This window comes from Pangasianodon hypophthalmus, chromosome 24 (assembly GCF_027358585.1).
Source record: "Pangasianodon hypophthalmus isolate fPanHyp1 chromosome 24, fPanHyp1.pri, whole genome shotgun sequence".
NCBI lineage: Eukaryota > Metazoa > Chordata > Actinopteri > Siluriformes > Pangasiidae > Pangasianodon > Pangasianodon hypophthalmus.
In genome coordinates, this window is record NC_069733.1 from 14,238,408 (window position 1) to 14,259,161 (window position 20,754).

A 20,754-nucleotide genomic window follows, 5' to 3' on the forward strand; every position below is an offset into this window, starting at 1 on the left:
CTCTTGTAAAAATACTGCTGTCAAAAAGCTCCTGTGGCCTGTAATGTAATCCAGTTTCATCACCGTAATCGACTGTCTGCCTTATATGATTAATCACTGTAGACATAAAGGTTCATGATGAAGTGAGACAAGCAGTCAAGAGGTCATGGCACATGGGGGTCACAAAGACATTACTCAGATTCGGACATGTAATCAGGCACATCAAAGAAAAAGGTCTCCACTGTTTTTTCCACAAACACACTGCATCATCTCGCTGAGTGACTCACCGTTGTTGGTATGTCGGATGCAATCCTGAAACACAGCGTGCCACTTCTCCTGCTCTTTCTCTGTGGCTGCACAGAAGTAGTGATGGCGTGCGTACGGGTGCCACAGGATGAGCGGGAACTGTGTGGCACATTTCAGGAAGGGAGAATTGCCCACTTTGGCTTTTACGTCTTGGGGAAAAAACACACACAGAAATGTAGATGAATCAAAATCTCCACCAAGAGGTGCAATACATCACTTTAACACCAGATGTGATGTCACCATCACAACAGCTTCAGCCACTGTAGGATGAGTCAAGGGCCACACCCTATATGATTACATAGTACTTTACCAGGACTTCCCACACTCCCTTGCTCCCAATTTCTCAATCTACACCCCTTCATCTTATTACCCTCACTCTCCCAGTTACCCACAATTCACACCACCAGCAATTTTCAGCTTGCTTCACTCAAGTTACTCTACTTTGGGTTCCTATATTGAATATACCATCAGTTTCCCTGCTAGTGCCTGGTTAGTGCAGAGATTGAAACATTGCTAACAAGAAAGTCCTAGCAGGCATAGACAGAAAAACACATTTTTACTTCAAGAGTCATTGCTTAGAGTTCTTACTGTCTTACCAGGAAGGCTGGAGTCCAGGAGCTCCAGGTACTTATCCATTGAGATCAGCACTTTGTAACCAGCACAGTTGATGCTTCCTTTGGGATGAAGGCCTCGATCATGGGCCTGGATACAAATAAAAACAAATACAGTAAGACTTCTGGAAATCAGCCGTCAAGAATCAGTATCTCCAGTATAGACTCCAGAATTATTGGCACCATTGGCAAAGGTGGGTAAAATTTTATGGAAAAAAAATGTCATTGTGGTTTAATTAGCTTAGTTGCACACTGAAAGTTTGAGGGAACTCTAACCTTTAATTTAAAAAAAATTTATACATTTAATGAACACAACCAGGTGAGTGACAATTATTTGAACCCCTGCATTTAATGCTTTATCAACATCAACAGCAATGAGTCTTTAGCTCAGAGGACTGGAATGGCCATGTCAAACGTTTGACTCTGTGGTCTTTTGTGTGGATGTGGATGTGGATGTACCCTTTGGATCATCATCTTGTTGGTAGATGCAACCATGACCTACTTCTTGGCAGAGGCAGGCAGATTTTTTTGATCTCCAGGTACTTCATGCAGTCCATTATGCCATGTATCCTAACACAGTTCCCAAAGCCTTTGGAGGTAAAACAACCTAACACCATACTTAACAGTGGGAATTAGGTTCTTTTCAGTATAATCATCCTTCTTTTTACACTAAATCCACCAGCTTTTTGTTCACTGCCAAAAAGCTCTGCTTGTGTCTCATCTGGTCATACCACCTGGTTAAAGTAGCATCTAGAAAACTCTACGCACTTATGTCTGCAATTAGAAGAATGAAGAGGCTTTCGTCTGGCTTTATTCCCCTGTTCAAAGTTTTTATTCATTTATTTATTTATTTATTTTGGCATGAAGGTGGTGCCTCATTGTAGATGTGGAGATTTGTTGACCCCAAAATGCTACAATTTTCTGCAAACCTCTAACCCATGATCCTGGGAGGAAAATTTTTGCCTCTCTAACCATGCTCCTTATTGTGCATGAGGACAAAACATACTTTCATTCATTACAGGTTCTCTACCAAACTGATTGTTTTAAAGTCCTTTGAACTTCACCAAACTTTCAGCTCCTTTCATTTTTTGTGTTCTCTAATCTAATTTGGCCTCTGTGTCACCTCATATTTACCCTCAAGTGAAACAGGAAGTCATGGACAAGCATTCCTAAATACTCAGTTTAAAATATGCTTCAGTTGCATTTTTTTCATAAAATCTATGAGTTCCTATATATTTTATTAGAATATATTTACTCCAATTAAAAGTTAGATCTCCCCTCAGTGTAAGAATAAGCTATTTAAACACAGACATTTTCATAACTCTTTTTACCTATCTCTACCAAGGGTGCCAATAATTCTGGAGCTGACTATATAGCATTAGATATAATTTATCATGGTTCCTATGCTCTTTAACAGTCATTTCTGAAAAACAAACCCCTTAATTAAGCTCATGTATGGTGTGTTCTGTACAGTGGAGGAAATGACAGGGTAGAACAGGTGACTTTGTGAGCACTGATACACTGTAATAACGAATGCTGATGTCACACAATGCAATATTTACAGAGGTGAATTAAAACATTGCTACGGCTGGGTGAGCTGGCATTGGTATCTTGTTGGCTTAGCTCCTTGCTCAACAAATGAAATGTTGAATTAACGATGTGTGACATTACATTGCGGCATCCGGGATGACTACGACATGAATAAACTAGTGTTTACACACACACACACACACACACAAAAAAAAGACTAAAAAAAGTTTATTTTTTTGGCGCCCTAATATGACTCATGGGAATTAATGCAGCCAACAATGGGTCATGTCTTTACACTAGACTTAATGAAACACCAGTTGCAACAGGAAAAGTTTGGTTAATGGGCGTTTGCTATTTTTTTTTTTTTTTAAGTTACTGTAAGCAGCAAAAAAACCCACAACAACAAACAACAACAAAAAAACACCACAATGATGGAGACTTTACATTTTATAATTTCTCACCTGGGAGATATAAGGAAAATTCACATCCAGGCATGTGACAAATTAAAGCTAATACGTTATGTTGTGGGGGCATTTATTTATTTTCCTGGCATGGTTTGGGTTCACTTGCCCTCTTAGGCTGAAGTGCCACTGCATATCTTATGACAAATCACCTTTACTCTACAACTAAATATTTCTATCCTGCTGGGTGTGGTCTCTTTCAGGATGGCTCCGCCCCCAACCAAAGGGCACAAGGGCTAACTGAATGGTTTGATGAGTGTGAAAATTATGATTTGTCTTTCACAGTGATCAGATTTCAACCCAGTGGAAGATTCTGGACTGATGTGTTAGACAGCACTCACCACTACCACAGTAATCAAAACAACTGAGGGAATAACAGTTGGAGAAACTTGTAGAATCTATGCCAAAGCACACTGAAGCTGTTCTCGCAGCTCATGGTGGACAGACACCTTACTAACACACTTTGGGTTGTTTTTTTTTCTTTTAATTTGTCCCGTGTATGTATGTGGGCTGCATATGCAATTTAAACTGGCTGACTCAGGTGGTAAATTGCCTTTGCTCTTGCACCCACCCAAATGCAGGTTACCTGTTTGCTTTCATAGTAGCTGATCTTGTACGAATCTGGGACGAAGAGAAAACGATTCCGCCATTTTTTGTTTTCCTCTATAAACTGCAGCATCATCCCTGAGAAGATGGACTTGTTCTCTAGAGGCACCTGGAAACATTACAAGAGCAAAATGAGAGCAAATTCCAATCTACCAATCTACTCCATTAACGTCAACTTCAGAATGTGTTATATACAGAAAGTTACGTATTGTTTTCCCCTAATTATAGTGCACACAGAAACGTTTGCATTAGGAGTACTTTAGGCCCGAGTTTTGTTTATATAAATGTGTATCCACCCACTGACAGTCACTTTCCCTCTAACTTTCATCCAATCACGTGACTAGCACTCACACACAAACACACAAACACACTTGCCCTTGAGAATTGGCTCAAATGCACAAACCTTCAAGGGGTAAAGTAGCTTCAAGTGGAATAAACAGTTCACTCTTTTTATCTACAGTATAAGCACCCCTAAATAGGTCATTTTAAACCATTACACTAATCCATGCTAAATAATTTCTTTATGTTTTTGAATGCTACTAAATGATAGACACTTTTAGTCAAAGAGAATGAATGAATGTGCATTATATATGCAACCTGGACATGCCAGTGTCTTCTTGCGCAATCCCAACTCCATCCTATAGCTCTAAACTTCACAGTCTAAAGAGAAGACATAGTATTGACCAACACATAGCTTATACACATTTTCATAGCTTTTTTCATTTTATTTACCCACTCTGGTCTGATTAGTGAATTGATGACATGGCTTGTTTAAAGAAAAGTGAAGGAGGAAAACAACGTTCAAAGATGAATGGACAAATTCAAACCAGATGTGGCTTATCTATTCAGAGCCCATGGTGCTAGTCAGTGTTGGTAACCACCACTATGAATTGTCTTATATATAGCCATAAACTAATCATTAATAGTTAAACATAAAAGGCAACTGTTGGAACCATTCAGTCATGTTAGTTGATTATCCGGACCTTTGTAAACAAGAAATTGCACATAACTAGACCTTTACAAATTTTTGTGGAATACCCCGTGCTAGTTATAGATAAAGATCTGTTATAGTCTTAGCAATTTATCTAACAATAACCAAACATGTCAAAATATAACCATTACAATCAAACCTATTTTGGTTATCATAACATCTGCTAAATTAGTTAGATAGCTAGCTTATCACACAGAGCTTATCTGCAGCAGTTTTCATTAGATCACATGCTGAGCCCATGGCGCTCCACAAGTCAGTGTCTTTATACAGAAGTACTGAAAAACATCTTTTTTTATGAAACTTTCAACTTTAGCACAGTCTGATCAAATACCTGTATAATCACAGGCAGTCACCCTGCAGTAGCATTAAGCACTGAACATCTACAGCAATGCAGTAAATCCTGGTGTACTGTCAAGAAACAAAGCCAGCCAGTCAAAACCAGCTCAAAACTTTGCATGGATGGCACTTCAGGGGTTTCCTGCTAAAAATGTTTGTTGAAGGAGAGCACTTAGCCAGTCATGACAAATTAAAAAGAAGGATTAGAGAAGATGGAGCTGTTACCTTGCGGTGCAGGAGCTGAGGTTGAGGTCCTCCTCCTCCCTCCACGTCATAGCGCACCTTGTTAAAAAGGGCCACGGCGTACTGCTGCTCGTAGAGACGCCTGAACTCGCCCAGGACTTCGGCTGTCCTCGCTGCACAAAACACACAGACACTATTCAAATTAAAGGAACAAGGAGATACGTGATGTGGAAATAAAACACTTAGGGATGTGCTGTTCATTCAAGATTCAAAAATTCAACAGTGTGGTGGTATAATCTTAAATAAATAAATAAATAACTGCCATCTAAATACAATATCAGCATCAATATCAATATCAACTGTCGTGCAGTGATACTAATTCATAGCCAACCTCGAGTGGTAGGATGAGGATAAAAAAAAAATATATAATATAGGATAAAATATATATATATATATATATATATATATATATATATATATATATATATATATATATATATACACACACACACTGATCCATGTTATCGACTAGGTTTAGCACATCTACAAAGAGTTAAAGATTAACAACTATTCACACTGTGCTTTTTGTATTTTATCAAAAAGAACAGTTTGCAGTGCTTGAACTTCACGGCCCAGGGCACTTGCATGTATGCGTCACTGTGCCAACACCAAGAGTCGGCATTGGGAACCACGCCAGCTCTTTATTAACCTGTTTGTGCTCCTGAAAAAGGCCAAATTTCACAAGATTCACATGGGAGACATTCCAAATCTGTGTTTAAGGCCTCAGTTGTGAAACTATTCTTAAAAGGGTGTAGGCTCTGGTGGGGATCCAGGGAGGGGGAGAGGGAACATTCCTGCCCATTTGTTTAAAATGCTTTCAGCAAGAGAGGAGCATGATGACTGCAGGGCAGAGAGGAGAGAAAACAGAGCTGTAATCTGTATGCATGGGGGTCTGTATGATGGGATCTGATAAAAGGTCACCAGGGTCACATTTGTACTTGGACAGTTATTGTTCTAGTATGAATAGTAAGTTCTAATAAGTGCCTGGGCATGTCAGTAACAATCAGACAGCAAAATGGAGATGTAATGAGACAGATACGTGATGAACTTACTCTACATGAGTTGTAATGGGTTTGCTAGACATGATTATATAACATCAACACTGTGATAAATTCTGTCCTATACCACAGCGCTGTGGTACGTATGCCTGATTCTGATTGCTCAGTGTGTGTTGCTGAATGTTGCTGTCTATAACAGCAGCTCATAAATAGATTTTAAAAAATGACTTGTGATAGAATGCTTTCTGTGAAGAGATGTTTAGTTAACATTTTTGGAAAGATTCTCCACTGTCAGCACTTAGTAACAGTCAGAGGTAAAGCTGGAACTGCGCTTTCTGGTTTCTCTGTAACATGATATGCTGCATTTTTATCTCATTACCTGGAACGACTGCTTAGAATTGCTATGTCACAGTAAGTTATAAAATATTCCACAATATTAAACATAACAACAGGTAAAGTATGACATGTTGTTCTTGAATAATTGGAAAAATTGCTGTAGGATATAAGAGACAAACACTTTAGGATGTGTGTTGCTTGCACATATGTGTGCATGTGTGTTGGTATTTCCCCCACACCCCATCATGTTTTATTCTTAAAGTGTATTGTGCAAGTAATACCTTGAGGATCTTCAGTTGCTTGCCATTTTCCCTTCATGTTCCTGAAACCTCATGCTTTTAACTCAAGTGCTTTTTTACATTTAACACTTTTACTACCAAGCCATTTTTACAATGTGCACCATTGTTTTTTCTTGCACTTTTTTAAGCAACTTTAGGTTTTAGTTGTAGTTTAAGCACTTTTAAACTATTGTGAATTAATTTTGAAAGTATTAAACTTAGTCATTTTAATTTCACTTCATATCTACTTATCATTTAACTCATTAAGCACATGAATAGGTCATTGGAATTTAAGGAATTTAAGGGTGTTATTGTTCACTTTTATTAAAAACCAGCAAAGGACTCAAAAAAAAAAAAAAAAAAAATACGACACACATAGATCCAGCTGTCCCCCGTATGTTACCACCATAGCACCTTTCTCTTAATAGGCCATTTACGTTCTGTGTAGCATAAACACTGTTTAATGCCAAACATACATAACGTAGAGAGACAGTCGAAAGCAATTCCACCTGCTCTGAAACTCACCATCAAAATGCATCATGAAGCATCAAAATGTAGCATGTATAAAGTACATCAGATGAAAGATACCTGCCAAATATCCAGGACCATAAAAGTGAAATTTAAAAACTTTTATTTAAAAAAATATTCATAGATGAAGAGAAGTTTAAATTATCCAATGAATTAAAGGCTTTAAAAAATAAACACTTTTCTAATTCCAACTTTGTTGAAGGAACCACAAGAGATCCCTATAAACAAGAATGAAAGTTGCATGTCCCTGACTTTACCAGAAACGTAAAGGTTTAGTCTAAAATCCAAACTTTCATTCCAGTTAAAGCTTTCTACACTGACTGGAAACATGATTGACAAGCAGATAAAGATGCTTCCATGTCCTGATTGGTTGGATGCTGGGGGTTAACATAATTCCCAAACATTGATGGGGCTCAATACATAATGCACAATTTGGGATACACTGAAGTTTCAGCCACTGAAAATTATCAGACAAAACTGACCTTTAAAACTGACTTTAAACAGACATTAAGACTTCTTTGAACACTTGTCACAAACTCTAGAATAATAAATAGGACATAGATGGAAAAAAAAATGCTGAGGATAAGAGATGCAATACTGTGCAATAGCATACTACATAACTTGACATTAAACAACAATATTAAACAGATATAATTGTTCTAACATTAAAATAAAAACACTAGGTTTATGCAAGAATTCCCCTATAAGACACTGGAAATCGTACCCAAAGCCATATATGGCATTAAGCTCATGCAGTATGTGTATGCTCTTGAAGTGGGAGAGAGGTATCTGAAAGGATAAGTCATTCGTAGCTCATGGTGATCACTCAGGATGTTTGTGTAACATGTCTGCTCGGTGTGCTGTGCGCTAACCTCCATCATGCTGCAAATCCTAAACAAAATGACTTGCTCTGTACACTTAAGGTGAGCACTAGCCTACAGTAATGAAATCTCATCACCATAGATAAATTTAAGACAATTATAGCAGTGTTATCAAATAGTCTTCCCATTTACAGAGCCAAACGTCTCCAAAGCTCTCCATCAGGTGCCCTGAGCCCCGAGCTGTGTGACTGTTGGCTGAGAATAAAACCAGGCCACAGTGTTTTAGACAGTTTTTTTTTTTTTTTTAAACAACAGACATCTCTCTAATAGTGTTGCTTTAATAGAGGATGATTAAGAACTTCACTGACAGCACTAGTCAAACATTCAGTAACAGAGAAAGAAGGAACACAAGGCCTAGGACTCAGTGCAGGACTGTGTGCACTGCAGCAAGAGAGAGTGAAGTTCCATCTGGCATCTTTAAGGGTTTTTCTGTTTGTCCTTCTTGAATCTACTTACAAGTTTAACCCTACAACAGAAAGTTTCCTTTTCAAAATGGTTTCTGAGTAGAATGAATTAGAATTCTTCTGAGTTTCCCTTTCTGATAAGTCTCCAAGGAGAACTCTAGAAGTAGAAGTACAAAATTCAACCCTACAACTGTTTCTCCCCTTCAGAGAACCCCTTTGGAATGCTAAGAACCCTTAATGGTTCACCCTTACAGTGGAGTTTTCCTTTCAGAGAATGTTCCAACTAGAACAATTTGAAATGCTAAAAATCAATTTAGACTGCTATAACAGTTTTCCTTTCAGATAACTTCCAAGCAGAAACCTGTTAGAATGCCAAGAACCCTAAGAGATTCAATTCTGCAACTGAGTTTCCCTTCAAAGTCCAAGTAGAACCCCTTTTACGATGAATGCTTAAAAGTTTCAACCCTACACCAGGAAGTTTCCTTTTATTAAAAGTAAAATATTAATTGTAAGGGTACAGATAATTTTGATAGCAGTATGTGCACTACTTAAAAATATAACTTCTTGAATGCGTTATTCTTTTTATTGATCATTTTTTCTCATTTGTATGAAGGGTGCCAATAGTTACAGAGGGCACTGTATTTATTCAGAGTTGAGTATAAATAGGGTTTGAGATATAAAAGTACTGGAGAACAATACACAGTGTTACAAAGCAGGGACTACAGTTCATGAGAAGGGCCTCGGGAATGGGAGAGACTAAAAGTGTGTGTGTGTGTGTGTGTGTGTGTGTGTGTGTGTGTGTGTGTGTGTGTGTGTGTGTGTGTGTGTGTGTGTGAGTCACAAAGTGACTTAGTTTCATGTGATACTTAGAATACTCTGTGACGCACTTCGTCCCTGCCTAACACTAACCAGTATTAACCAGTAAGTGAAAAAGGACCATTTTCATCCAGCAAGTGATGTTTTAAAACCAAACGACAAATATAAACATATAAATAGATCCTCTCTCAGTACATCTTTGTTCCCAGGTCCCACACTCACCTCCACGTCTTGCGCAATTTATACAAATGCTATGAAAATAGAATAATCAGCCCTACTGAGACTGTAATAATCTACGCAACATTTGGAGCGCTGTGCAGGCCCATCCACCCTGCAGTCCTAACTACCCTCAGACAAGAGGTACTTCTAACAGCAGTTTAATTTGGCCCTGTACACAAAAATAAAGATAAAATGTTTAATTTCTCCTGGTTGGCTGATTGTATAGACCAATGTTTGGGTCGAATGTGTAAACATAACACAAGTATCTCATTTTTCCCCCCATTTAAAACCAAGACTTTTTTGATACTACTATAGTTACAAGCTAAGTTGAACAGCTTTGGAACAGCTTTGCTGATTTTGCAACTTTTGTGCTTGGGGTGGTGACGCATTTCATACAACACCATTAGCGAGCTTATTTAAAAAAAAAAAAAAAAAAAACTGCCTAGAGACAAATCTAGAGACTTTTTGAGCAGATGCCAGAGACTCTCCTGCATTCAATATGGCTCTCCATCTCACATCACTAATCACCATTGTTCCTAATGACCAGTCACTATTGTTCTCAATGAACAATCACTCACCAACCTTGTTCCCAAAGACCAACACTGATTCGTATTATTCCCAACAACCTATCACTAATCACCATTGTTCCCAACAACCAAACACTGATCACTATTACTCCCGAAGAATAATCTCTAATAACCATTGTTCCCAAAGACCAATAACCGATTAGCATTGTTCCCAACAACCAATCACTGATTAGTATAGTTCAACAACCTATCCTCGATCACCACCGTTCCCAATGATCAATCACTTCTCACCATTGTTCAAACACTGATAAGAAATGTTTGTCCCACCAACGCACTTCTTAGATCTTTGTTTTAATCTCTCTTGGTGATATTTACAAGTAATAAAAGCAAGTTATTGTTTCCTTTGTGTCTATGTCCCAACTCCTCACTGCCACTGATTCTTGTCGCTTTTCTTGACAGGAATTACAGTAGTATGGTGCCATGACTAAAGACGCCTTGAAACGTCTTCAGAAAATCTTCATGTAATATGTTTTGATATGCAACTGAACATGACAATTCAGTGAATATGGAAATTAGTGGATGATGTCATCTAGTGAATTCTAGTGACTTTTTTGAGCATGAATTATCTACTTTCCAGTGAAAAGTGCAACACCGGTCAAAATATAAGTTGTGCAGCTTTGGACCAGTCAAGTCTGAGATTAATGGATATCATAATACCTAGAAACCTCTAGCTTCAAAGCTTACGTACTACACAGCTAATGGTAGTTGTATGTTATGGTGTATTTGCACAGATTTGGATACTGGTAAATAAAATAGCTGAGAACACGACAATGCACATTGTGACTCAGATACCAACACCCCACTTGTGTCAACAAACAGATGCTAGTTCATCAGCTAGCTGACTCGTTCTGGAAATACTAGGAGGACATGGAGGTCTCTCCAAACACCATTTTCATGTACATTCCTAGCTTTTAATATTTTTTTATGAGAATAAAAGTGCAGAGATGTCCTTAAGCCATTTTATGACTAACCAAACAGTTTATTAAATGACATTATTTTAATGGTTAAAATGATATATTCAGAGGTATTCTATAATGAGCCTGTGGATTCTGTAGAATTACTGCAGTCAGCAAACTGAGCATCCGTGTGCTGGTAAATTCATTTCAAGCCTGCGCTCCTGAGGGAGATCAGCTCTCTCTGCAAGCAGGAAATCCCAAATGAAGTTTCAGGCTTTGAACAAAGTGCCTTTAGGTTAGCCCCAGACCCACTGTACTCACTTACTGCTGCCTCCTCTAGTATCATATTTTCCAAAAAACAATACTTCTTTGCAGAATTCATTTCGGTTTTCACAGAAATGCAGGCAGAAACTTGAAAAATGATGGATCAGTTAGTGTGCGGGATTTCCAGCTAACTCTTCAGACGGCATAGTCAATCAAATGACAATTAAATTATGTCTTATTTTAAAGCACAGAAACAGAAAAATTAAGCTCTTCTGTGGAAAGAATGCTGAGTTCAACATGAAGATCATATATAAAAATAAGACTTTGAACATAACCACCAGTCTCTGGGTGCATTTTAACTCTGGGTTTTACAAGATGGGTGTTCAAATGATAATAGCCATAAAAAAGGACACACTAAACCTAAGAGGTATGTAATTATGTAAAAGTACAGTTAGCCTTGGGGCAACTATTTTAGCACAGGGATATGAGTGAAAAACTGAAGTTTACACCAAATTCCACATGGGAAATTAAAGGTAGAGACGCCCCTATCTGATCATTCCACTATTCCACAAGCTGGTGCTTATCAGCTGCTTAATGCAGGCCTTGTTTTTGTCCGGACGCTTGCTCGTTAATTTGCTGAGCTCTTCACATGCACTAATTGTCCTGAGAGCCTCACCAGTGCTGACTCTAGCACTGAGCACAAGCTTGACCTCATCACGGAAACTTCCAAACACAATACACTGATATACATTAATGAAGGCGTTATCTGGGATATGGCATGGCTCATTCCCATTTCTTCTGCTCATAATCCTCTTTCTAGGTTTAGAGGCTACATTTTTACAATTCTTTTGACATTCCAGCTGAAGGATTTCTACAGCATGTCATTTTTGAGTGACTTCCAATCAACCCCGTGGGTGACTAAGAATTTGCTCACTGGTCAAAAATGAACAAAACACAGCCATTCTCCTACACTTTGAGGGCTATACAGATAAAAGTGATCATGCTGTGACTTCATGTGGTATTGCATAAGATGTCCAACATTTAGCAAGAATTATGCATGTATAAGACAGTTAGAGTCCTGCTTCATGAAGCAGCACGCTCCCTCCCTATTAGTGCCCCGCAAAAACATTTAGCCTTGGGGCAAACACACTACTCTGGTATTTCCTGTCAAAGCTCTGTCTTACTTTTGACCTGTGACCTTTTAAAGCTGCATATGGAGGTAAATTCCAGTGTAACAAGCTCCAAATTAGATTCTGCCTAATCTGGCAGTAATGAGTGCTTTGTATAAAATAAGCCAAAAACCTAAAAGCTCTTGGGTAACTACACAGGAAGTGTTGGGGTCAGCTTCTATTCCTATACTTCTCTGGATGATGACCTCATCGTCTAAGCCAACAGAGGACGGTAAGAATGAATAATTCTTGACGTTTAGTCTTGGATTTTGTGGTCTGAAGACTGAAGACGACAAAACTGCAAGTACTTGATCTAAATGTTCAGTTATGGCTTATTCACAATGTTCTGGCCATTGTCCAGTCATATCAGGGACAGGAAGTGACTTTTGAAGCTGCATCCCAACAAACCCCCACTGCTGTTTCCAGGCACCAGGCAATAATCAGGCCAAAAATTAAGTTTACATTATTTTCTTCTTTTCCACAATGTAGTCAATCATCTAAGAGATGTTGGTGTCAAAACCTTTCTACTTTAAGGAAAACTTGTAGTCTCCATTTTAGCATCATGCAAATGGTATATATTGCCTCAAACCTTATTGAATTAAGTCTCATACATTGTATGCTTATGTGGTTTCTGTCACTATATTTCATACAGTTATGAGTAAAACTGGACAAAAGTCTGTCTGATAGCTGTAGAGTAGTAGCAGCCATCTTGGAACTGTGGAAACTGGAATCACTTTATTTGTCAGAACATAGTCTGGCATCACTCTAAAATTCAGGGAGGACTTGTGGGCCAAAGTCTGACACAACTGGACATGATAATTCATCTGCATGAGCAATTTTATCTTGTCACGGTACATACAGACCCTATACAGGGAAAAGTGTGTGTGTGGTAGACTGGGATGCACCCTGCATGGAACCTCAGTCTGTCTCCGGGCATCTCAAATACACCCATTTGCACAATTGCTCACAAGTAGGGTCAATTTAGAGGCACCAGCATGTTTTTTGGACAGTGGGAGGAAACCTTTGCAAGAACCATCAGAAAACCAGCATGGATAAGGAGAGAACATGCGAAACTCCACATAGCTCAGGATCAAACCCAGGACCTTGAAGCAGTGAGGCCACAACATCACCTGCTGTGCCACCTCTTGAATGATAACATTGTTCCAACTGGATTGGAAGCAAACTAAACATCCTGGCTGATCAGCTACATTTTGGACAAAATTGTAAATGGAAATTGCATTTTTGGCAGAACCTTTAAAGCCAGTGCCTGGAGTATGTCCAAACAACCCCTGCAAGAGACGTGTCGAGTGATGTACTATCCAGACACACTCCTCCCTCACAGTGGTAAATCCACGAATTCCTGAGATGTCGTCTTAAATACACGTTTAAATGCAATACGCTTTACTCATTCCCTCCCTAAAACCCACCAGAGATCAAAAATCCTGCCCAGATCTGGATTATATTACTAAAGTAATATGTGAATATTGATCTGTAATTAATTAATGATCTACCATTTATCAAGCAAGGCATAATGTGATTATAGCACTACATATTAAGATTATGATATACCTTGGAGGACACCACACACACATTAGCAAACCTTTGCTCAGACATGGTTAAAGATTGACCTTCAGTGTTCTGGCTAAAATGGTTTATGCATGCTGGATCATACTGTGATTCATGAAACACCCACAGACTCTGATCTGGAATGGTTTAGACTGGATGAGCACATCAGATCAGAAAAAAACATTTGTATTTATTTGCATAAAGGCCAACAGCACTGCAATAATGCTGCATGAGCAATGTATCAGCTTCCCCTGGAAACCTCATTACAGCAAGCAGAGTTTGAGGAAACTGTGGCTCCAGCTGCTCAGGTGACTCATGCAAGTGTGTCGGTTTTAATCCCGTGGCCAAAAAAATGAGCTGGGTAACTCTGAAAAAGGCTGAAACCCAATCCCTGGATAAGTGGAGAATCTGTTAAACACTTTTCCAGTGCCTTTTTTTTTAAAGGAAAGAGAAAAAGCGCGCCACGTCGCCGCACTGAAAAGCGCACCAACACCGCGTCCTAGTCGGATCCACACTCCCTGGACACTAGGCATTAAAAAGAGTCCAAGTAGTGCACAAAGTAGTGTGTTAGGAAATGAGGTCATTTTGGCAATCAGACTGAGAGACATGGAAATCTATCAAAGGTGATCCACACCTTTAGCGCAAACGCAGAGCATGGCATGGCATGGGATGGGATGCAGCGTGTTGGTTGCTTGTTTGGTTGTTTGTTTGGTTCTGGATCTGGAAAGAAACACTCACCTGTAATGATCTCCCGTTTGCTCTCATCCAGGTAGCTTGAGATCACATCCCCCATGGCGACCAAATCAGCGATATATCCAGTCGCTTCAGTTGCAGAAAACTTTTAAAGAGCAGCTGCTACTTTTTTCCCCCCTGCGCTGAAACACAAAGCCAGACGCTTACTCAAGCCAGAAACGATGAAGTGAATCAGAAGGAAAGAAAGCTCAGTTCATCATGAAGCGTGTGTGTGACACACCCTCAACTCTGATTGATGGGGTTTTATTAAGGCCCTGCCTTTCTTAGGACCAGTGCTTATGGCAAAGGTGGAGGTTTAGTATGGGAGAGAGAAAGACAGAAGAGAAAGAGAGAGAGTATATTTAACCCCACCCTTTAATCACGGGTGGAGCTTCAGTTTCATCCGAAACATAACTGAGTTAGGACGCGTTCACAAAGGCATGGTTGATGGAAAGCTCTCACCATTGCATGCCCATGCGCAAAATACAGGCTACGCGCCTTAGTCCAAAAAAAAAAACGAGTTGACCAGAGTTGAGCTTTGACGTAACGTGTAGTGACGTAACAAGGACAGGGTACAAGGATTCAGTCATTCACACAGTTTTTGAGGTTTTGAGGAAAACAAAGTAGAAACAAATCCATGGTTGTCATTCAAATCTAAATATCTAAACTTTCTCTTACTATATATATAAAATTTCACTTAATATTATTCCCCTCCTACAAACACACACAAACATACAAACACACCACCACTGCACATAAATGCGTTTTACGCCTACCAAAATGTCCTTATGAGCACTGCCTTAAGTTTACAATTCAAGTATTAAAGATAAATTACTACACAGCTACCTTGTTGCATGGTATGTCACACTAGAAGAACAACAATGCAAATAATAATAAATAATATGTTGTTCCCTCAAATGTAAATTAGGCCTTAAACGTGTTCTACAACATATCACTATAATAATAATAACGAAATTCATGTCGATATTGACAAGTCTTGACATCAGAACACTTGCAAAATACTCGAAATAGCCTACACGTGGGTTCCTAGCTAAGCTGTAAAGGCTAAAATGTGAATTTGGCGCCATCTGGTGGTTGTAGTGAGTAATGGACTAATAAAATGGCATGTATGTGACACCTCATCTCATCATGATTGATGGGCTTTTATGAAGGCCCTGCCTTTCTTAGGACTAGTGCTTATGGCCAAGGTCGAGTTTTAGTATGAGAGAGAAGAGAGAGAGAGAGAAAGAGAGAGTGTATATATTTAACCGCACCCTTTAATCATGGGTGGAGCTTCCATTTCATCACAAAGGTTTGGTTGATAACTACATAACTAACTACATAAATAACTACACAACTACCTTGTTGCATGGTATGTCACACTAGAAGAACAACAATGCATTCCTCTGAGTAATATATTGTTCCCTCAAATGTAAATTAAGCCTTATGGACAAGTCTTGACATCAAAATACTTGCAAAATCCTTAAAATAGACTACACGTGGGACCTTAAAGGATAAAATGTGAATTTGGCGCCATCTGGTGGTTGTAGTGAGTAATGGACTAATAAAATGGCGTGTATGTGACACACCCTCATCTCTGATTGATGGAGTTTTATTAAGGCCCTGCCTTTCTTAGGACCAGGGCTTATGGCCAAGGTCGAGTTTTATTATGAGAGAGACAGAGAGAGAGAGAGAGAGAGAGAGAGAAAGAATCAATTTAAACCCACCCTTTAATCACAGATGGGGTTTCAGTTTCATCCTAAACATAACAGTGTTAAGACATGTTCACAATGATATGGTATCCATCAAAATTTCTGTTACAGCAATGCCCTTTTGTGTCCATTTTGAGGAAGATGAAGCTATAGCTAATTGTCATTCAAATCCAGATCTGTGCAACACATGTTTCACCTAGGGGTGAAACAATATACTCAGGTCACAATTAGATTCAATTCTCAAAATATTCTGAACAAAATTTAAATAAGGAAAAATTATGACTGAAAAGACTCCTTTTTTAATTTCTGAATCATGAACAATGCAAAACAATGTGTATTTTTGTCTGTATATCCAAAATATATCCCAAATTGCTATGATCAGAGGTTTAATTTTGTAAAATTTTGTAATTTTGGTTCACCATATCTTTATAAATAAATAAATAAATTCTCCCCAAAATGTGATTATGACTTGGGGAATATGATCTATTGAAAAATAATGAGCTCCGTAGCAGTGCCTGAGTTGTCATTGTAACCAGAAACAGAGCTCCAAAGTCGGCTAAAATGCCAACTTCCGTGAGATGTTTCCGTGAGATTGCAGAGGTGCAGGGACGGTGTCATTTGAAAGCTACTGAAGAGTGCTTTTGCAACTGTTATAATGTGGTTGTGTAAGGGTATAACGTGTAATGCATGACGGTTGTTGTGGTCTGGAGCTGTCGGGCCCAATGTGCTGTATATATTAACGCTGTGGGTTGTGCAGATTGGGACCTCTGGTGTTTAAATAGTGCAATTTCAATAGATGCATAATCATATAATAAATAGATAGACTGCTGAATTACACAATGTGAATTGCATATTTCAACAATGCAAATTTTGTTGTGTCCCTCCTACCTAATACTGATGATCCTTGCCCACAAACACCCCTACAGCATACCAGCAGAATGCAATTTTTATATAGCCTACCAAAAAGTCCTTATGAACATGCCCTTAAAAGTGGAGAATTAAAGTGGCAGCTTTGCCTCTGACTGTTACAAAGCACTGACACTGGAGACTCCTTCCATAAATGTTAAATAAAAGTCTCTTTAGAGAAATCCTTAGCATATCAATAATTATAGGGTGTAGTTTGTCATACAAGTACCTGTCTAAGTTATTCCCGTAGAAACCATATCATATGATTTTATGACAAGCACATTTCTACAAGCCTGGCAGTCGGACCTACTCTCAGAGCTGACCAAGCAGAATCAAGAATTCAGAAGTGCCATGGTTAGGGGGAGAATCAGAGACGAATGTAGTTTTTTATCCTGCCAATATTCCAGCACCATCTGAGGAGGATGCTGAGGTACAAGTAGTCATTCTAGGTGAGACATCAAATCCTGCACCCGGGATATAACCTATGCTACATTGTCTCCCTCTTTCTTCTGGAAATTGTAAAATTCCTATGGTTCAATTCAATTCAAATCAATTTTATTTGTAGAATGCTTTTAACAATGGACATTGTCTCAAAGTAGCTTTACAGCAATGTATAAATTCAGGATATAAATTTTTTAATTTATGAATTTAACCCTAAGAGGCGACGGTGGCAAGGAAAAACTCCCTGAGACGATATGAGGAAGAAACCTCGAGAGGAACCAGACCCTACAGGAAACCCATCCTCATCTGGGTGACAACGGATAGTGCGATTATAAATAATTCCCTACTAAACTGTACATTATATGGTCAAAAAGTACAATTGTGTAACCTCGAAAGTTCATTATAGTTTACACATGAAGTCTATTTGTCTATGGCTACTTTGGTTGCATGCCACAAGATGACTGGGTGAGTGAGTGGGTGAATGTGTGTGAACATGGTGTCCTGTGATGGACTGGCGTCCCATCCAGGGTGTATCCCTGCCTCGCAACTGGTGTTCCCGGGATAGGCTCTGGATACACTGTAGCCCTGAACAGGATTAAGTGTGTACTAAAAGTATAATAGAGAGATGATGATGATGATGGTAATTAATAATAATAATAATAATAATAATAATAATAATATTGTTGTTGTTGTTGTTGGTGGTGGTGGCGCATCATAGAATGATGTGGTGCCTCAACAGGAGATTTGTGAAGAGCTTGGATTCTGATAGGGATTACAGAGAGAGAGAGAGAGAGAGAGAGAATAGAGGAATAGAGACAGAGGAATAGTCAGACTGTGGATCATGGCTCCTCTCGGGCTGAAAGCGATTGTCGGAGAAAGTAAGTCTTCAGCACAGACGCTTTGAAATCAATCAAGGTTTATTTTTATGCATGTTTTAAATTCAGTGAAATGCTGTTGAACTTCATTGTGTTGATGTGTAAAGCTGTAGTGGATTTGGAGTAGCGTTCTGTGCGTTTCTGCGCCAACAAATAATGAAATCCGAAATACCTGGACAGACTGTCCTAAAACAACACGCAAAGAGATCATATTATACAGAAGACTAGACTGTCTACATTTATTTATTTCACATGGCAATAATGAAGACTAAAATAGCATATTTATTTATTAATTGTGTTAATTAATATGTCAGTTTAATTAGTAATCACTGCGCATTACGCACCAGCACTATTCTGGTGTATTGAACATAAAAGTTTAGTCCCTTATAATGCCTTTCATTATTAAGGCTTGTTGTTGCCAGTGTTCATTTCCATGTCCAGCTGATAAAGCGGATGCACACTCGCACTAATCCGCGTGCGCTGTTGCCAGATTGTTAACTTTGCGCCCTATTTTCAATCCCACTGGGCTTGAGGAAAAATAATGCTTTTTTAAAGCTTATTTTTGATCATTGTAGTTTTCATGGCATACCATTCCATTTGAAAATGCACAGTTTGGTTTAGTGATTTGGGAAAACCTTTAGTGTTTGGTCTTGAAACAGTAGCTCCAATCTGGCAACTCTATGCCTCGGATTAGAAAGAGCTCGGCTGTGTTTTTGTTAAAGTACGAACCCTGGCCAGTGCTGCTGGAATGAAGAGTAAGTGTTTGGGTTTGAGCCTGACTGGCCATGCATTTACATCAACTGTGCAATATTACTCTCCTATAAAGCAGGAGACAACATGATGTGGTGCAAAGACACAATTCTTGTCTATAGTCTCAGGAAAAAAAAAAATCCTTGCTGCTCAGGTAGTAGACTACATTTGATATGTTTAGTATGTATCTATACTAAATAATCTAGAAATATAATCTATAAATGTGCCTATAGTGGTAAATACAAAAAAAAAAAATAAGGGTGCTATCCCACAGACAAGGGGAGGTCCACTTTATTGTCCATTGCCCCAAAAAACTAAAAAAAAAAAAAAAAAAACTGACTAATTACTTTTAACAGAATAATAATTCACCCTTCTACTCAGAAGAAATGGATAAATGGATTGGAATTCTCTTTTATTTGTTCTTCCTGAATGTCAGGGCCGTTTTGTCCTTGTCTAAGCATGCTTAGATGCAAAAGGCTATTAGACATGAGACGGGCTGCTAGCTAGGCTCTGGACCTGTATTAATGCTTCATGTTTGGAGAAAGATTTTGTTATACTAGTCTTAAGTTAACATTAGCAACCTTTTCAACTTCAGTGTCTTTGTTTTGTGATAAAATGTTTTATCCCCTAGAAAAAAACTGCTTTTTGTAGTCTTTAAGTCTTGTCATAACACCACTGAAGTCACTGAAATCAATTTATCAAGTGGTTGCAGCACCATAAATGTATTCATTAGAGTAACGTTTGGGGTGTCATTTAGCTTTTGTAAAAATTAATAAAAACTTTATTTTCTAATCATTTTTTCAATGTTGAATCAAAGAAAATAGGTATATAACTATTCAAAAATGTGCTAACCAATCTCAGACATCAATATCTCTACTTTATGACAAGGTTTAGCACGGAATTAGCAAATAGACAAAATTGTGGTAAACTAGCATCCATGCTAGTCATTTTCATTCACTCTACAATTTGGGTAACATGGTTGTATTTTCAATGTGATCCTGTTAGTCAGTATCACAATATCATTGAAAATTAATTAAAAAAAAAAAAAGAACAAGAGAACTTACTTTTCTTCTTCCCATGATCTTCACAAAATTCAGATGATGCAACTTCCTGTTGAACATTTGACTTGTGGAATATTGCAAAGATTTCCAATGGGTAATTTCCTCAGGTAACAGGGTTCAGTGAATGTTGTGGGACATTTTTCATCACCTATAAAAGATGGCTCATTGACTCAATTAATTTTAATGGAAGCCTTCAATGAGTAACTATTTATATATTTTGTCTCTAGGTAACACAAAACTATAACCATTACACTCTAACAATAAAGGTCTTA

At 38.4% G+C, this 20,754-nt stretch overlaps 2 protein-coding genes across 3 annotated transcripts in view; one reads left to right on the forward strand and one right to left on the reverse strand.

Moving 5' to 3' along the window:
- Positions 1-15,206, reverse strand: part of niban2b (niban apoptosis regulator 2b) — a 44,214-nt gene extending 29,008 nt beyond the window's left edge. The window contains exons 1-5 of the mRNA XM_026931445.3: positions 14,744-15,206; positions 5,046-5,176; positions 3,474-3,602; positions 882-987; positions 267-434 (exon numbers count right to left, since the gene is read on the reverse strand). Coding sequence (XP_026787246.3) covers positions 267-434; positions 882-987; positions 3,474-3,602; positions 5,046-5,176; positions 14,744-14,798 — 589 coding nt within the window. The 5' untranslated portion in view covers positions 14,799-15,206. The remainder of the gene's footprint in view (positions 1-266; positions 435-881; positions 988-3,473; positions 3,603-5,045; positions 5,177-14,743) is intronic.
- Positions 10,219-20,754, forward strand: part of stxbp1b (syntaxin binding protein 1b) — a 29,757-nt gene continuing 19,221 nt past the window's right edge. Inside the window, exons 1-2 of one of the 2 annotated variants that reach the window (XM_053228937.1) lie at positions 10,219-12,489; positions 12,599-12,671. In XM_053228937.1, coding sequence (XP_053084912.1) covers positions 12,328-12,489; positions 12,599-12,671 — 235 coding nt within the window. In that variant the 5' untranslated portion in view covers positions 10,219-12,327. Of the gene's footprint in view, positions 12,490-12,598; positions 12,672-18,560; positions 18,675-20,754 lie in introns of those variants that run through there. The other variant, XM_026931388.3, reaches the window with a different exon arrangement.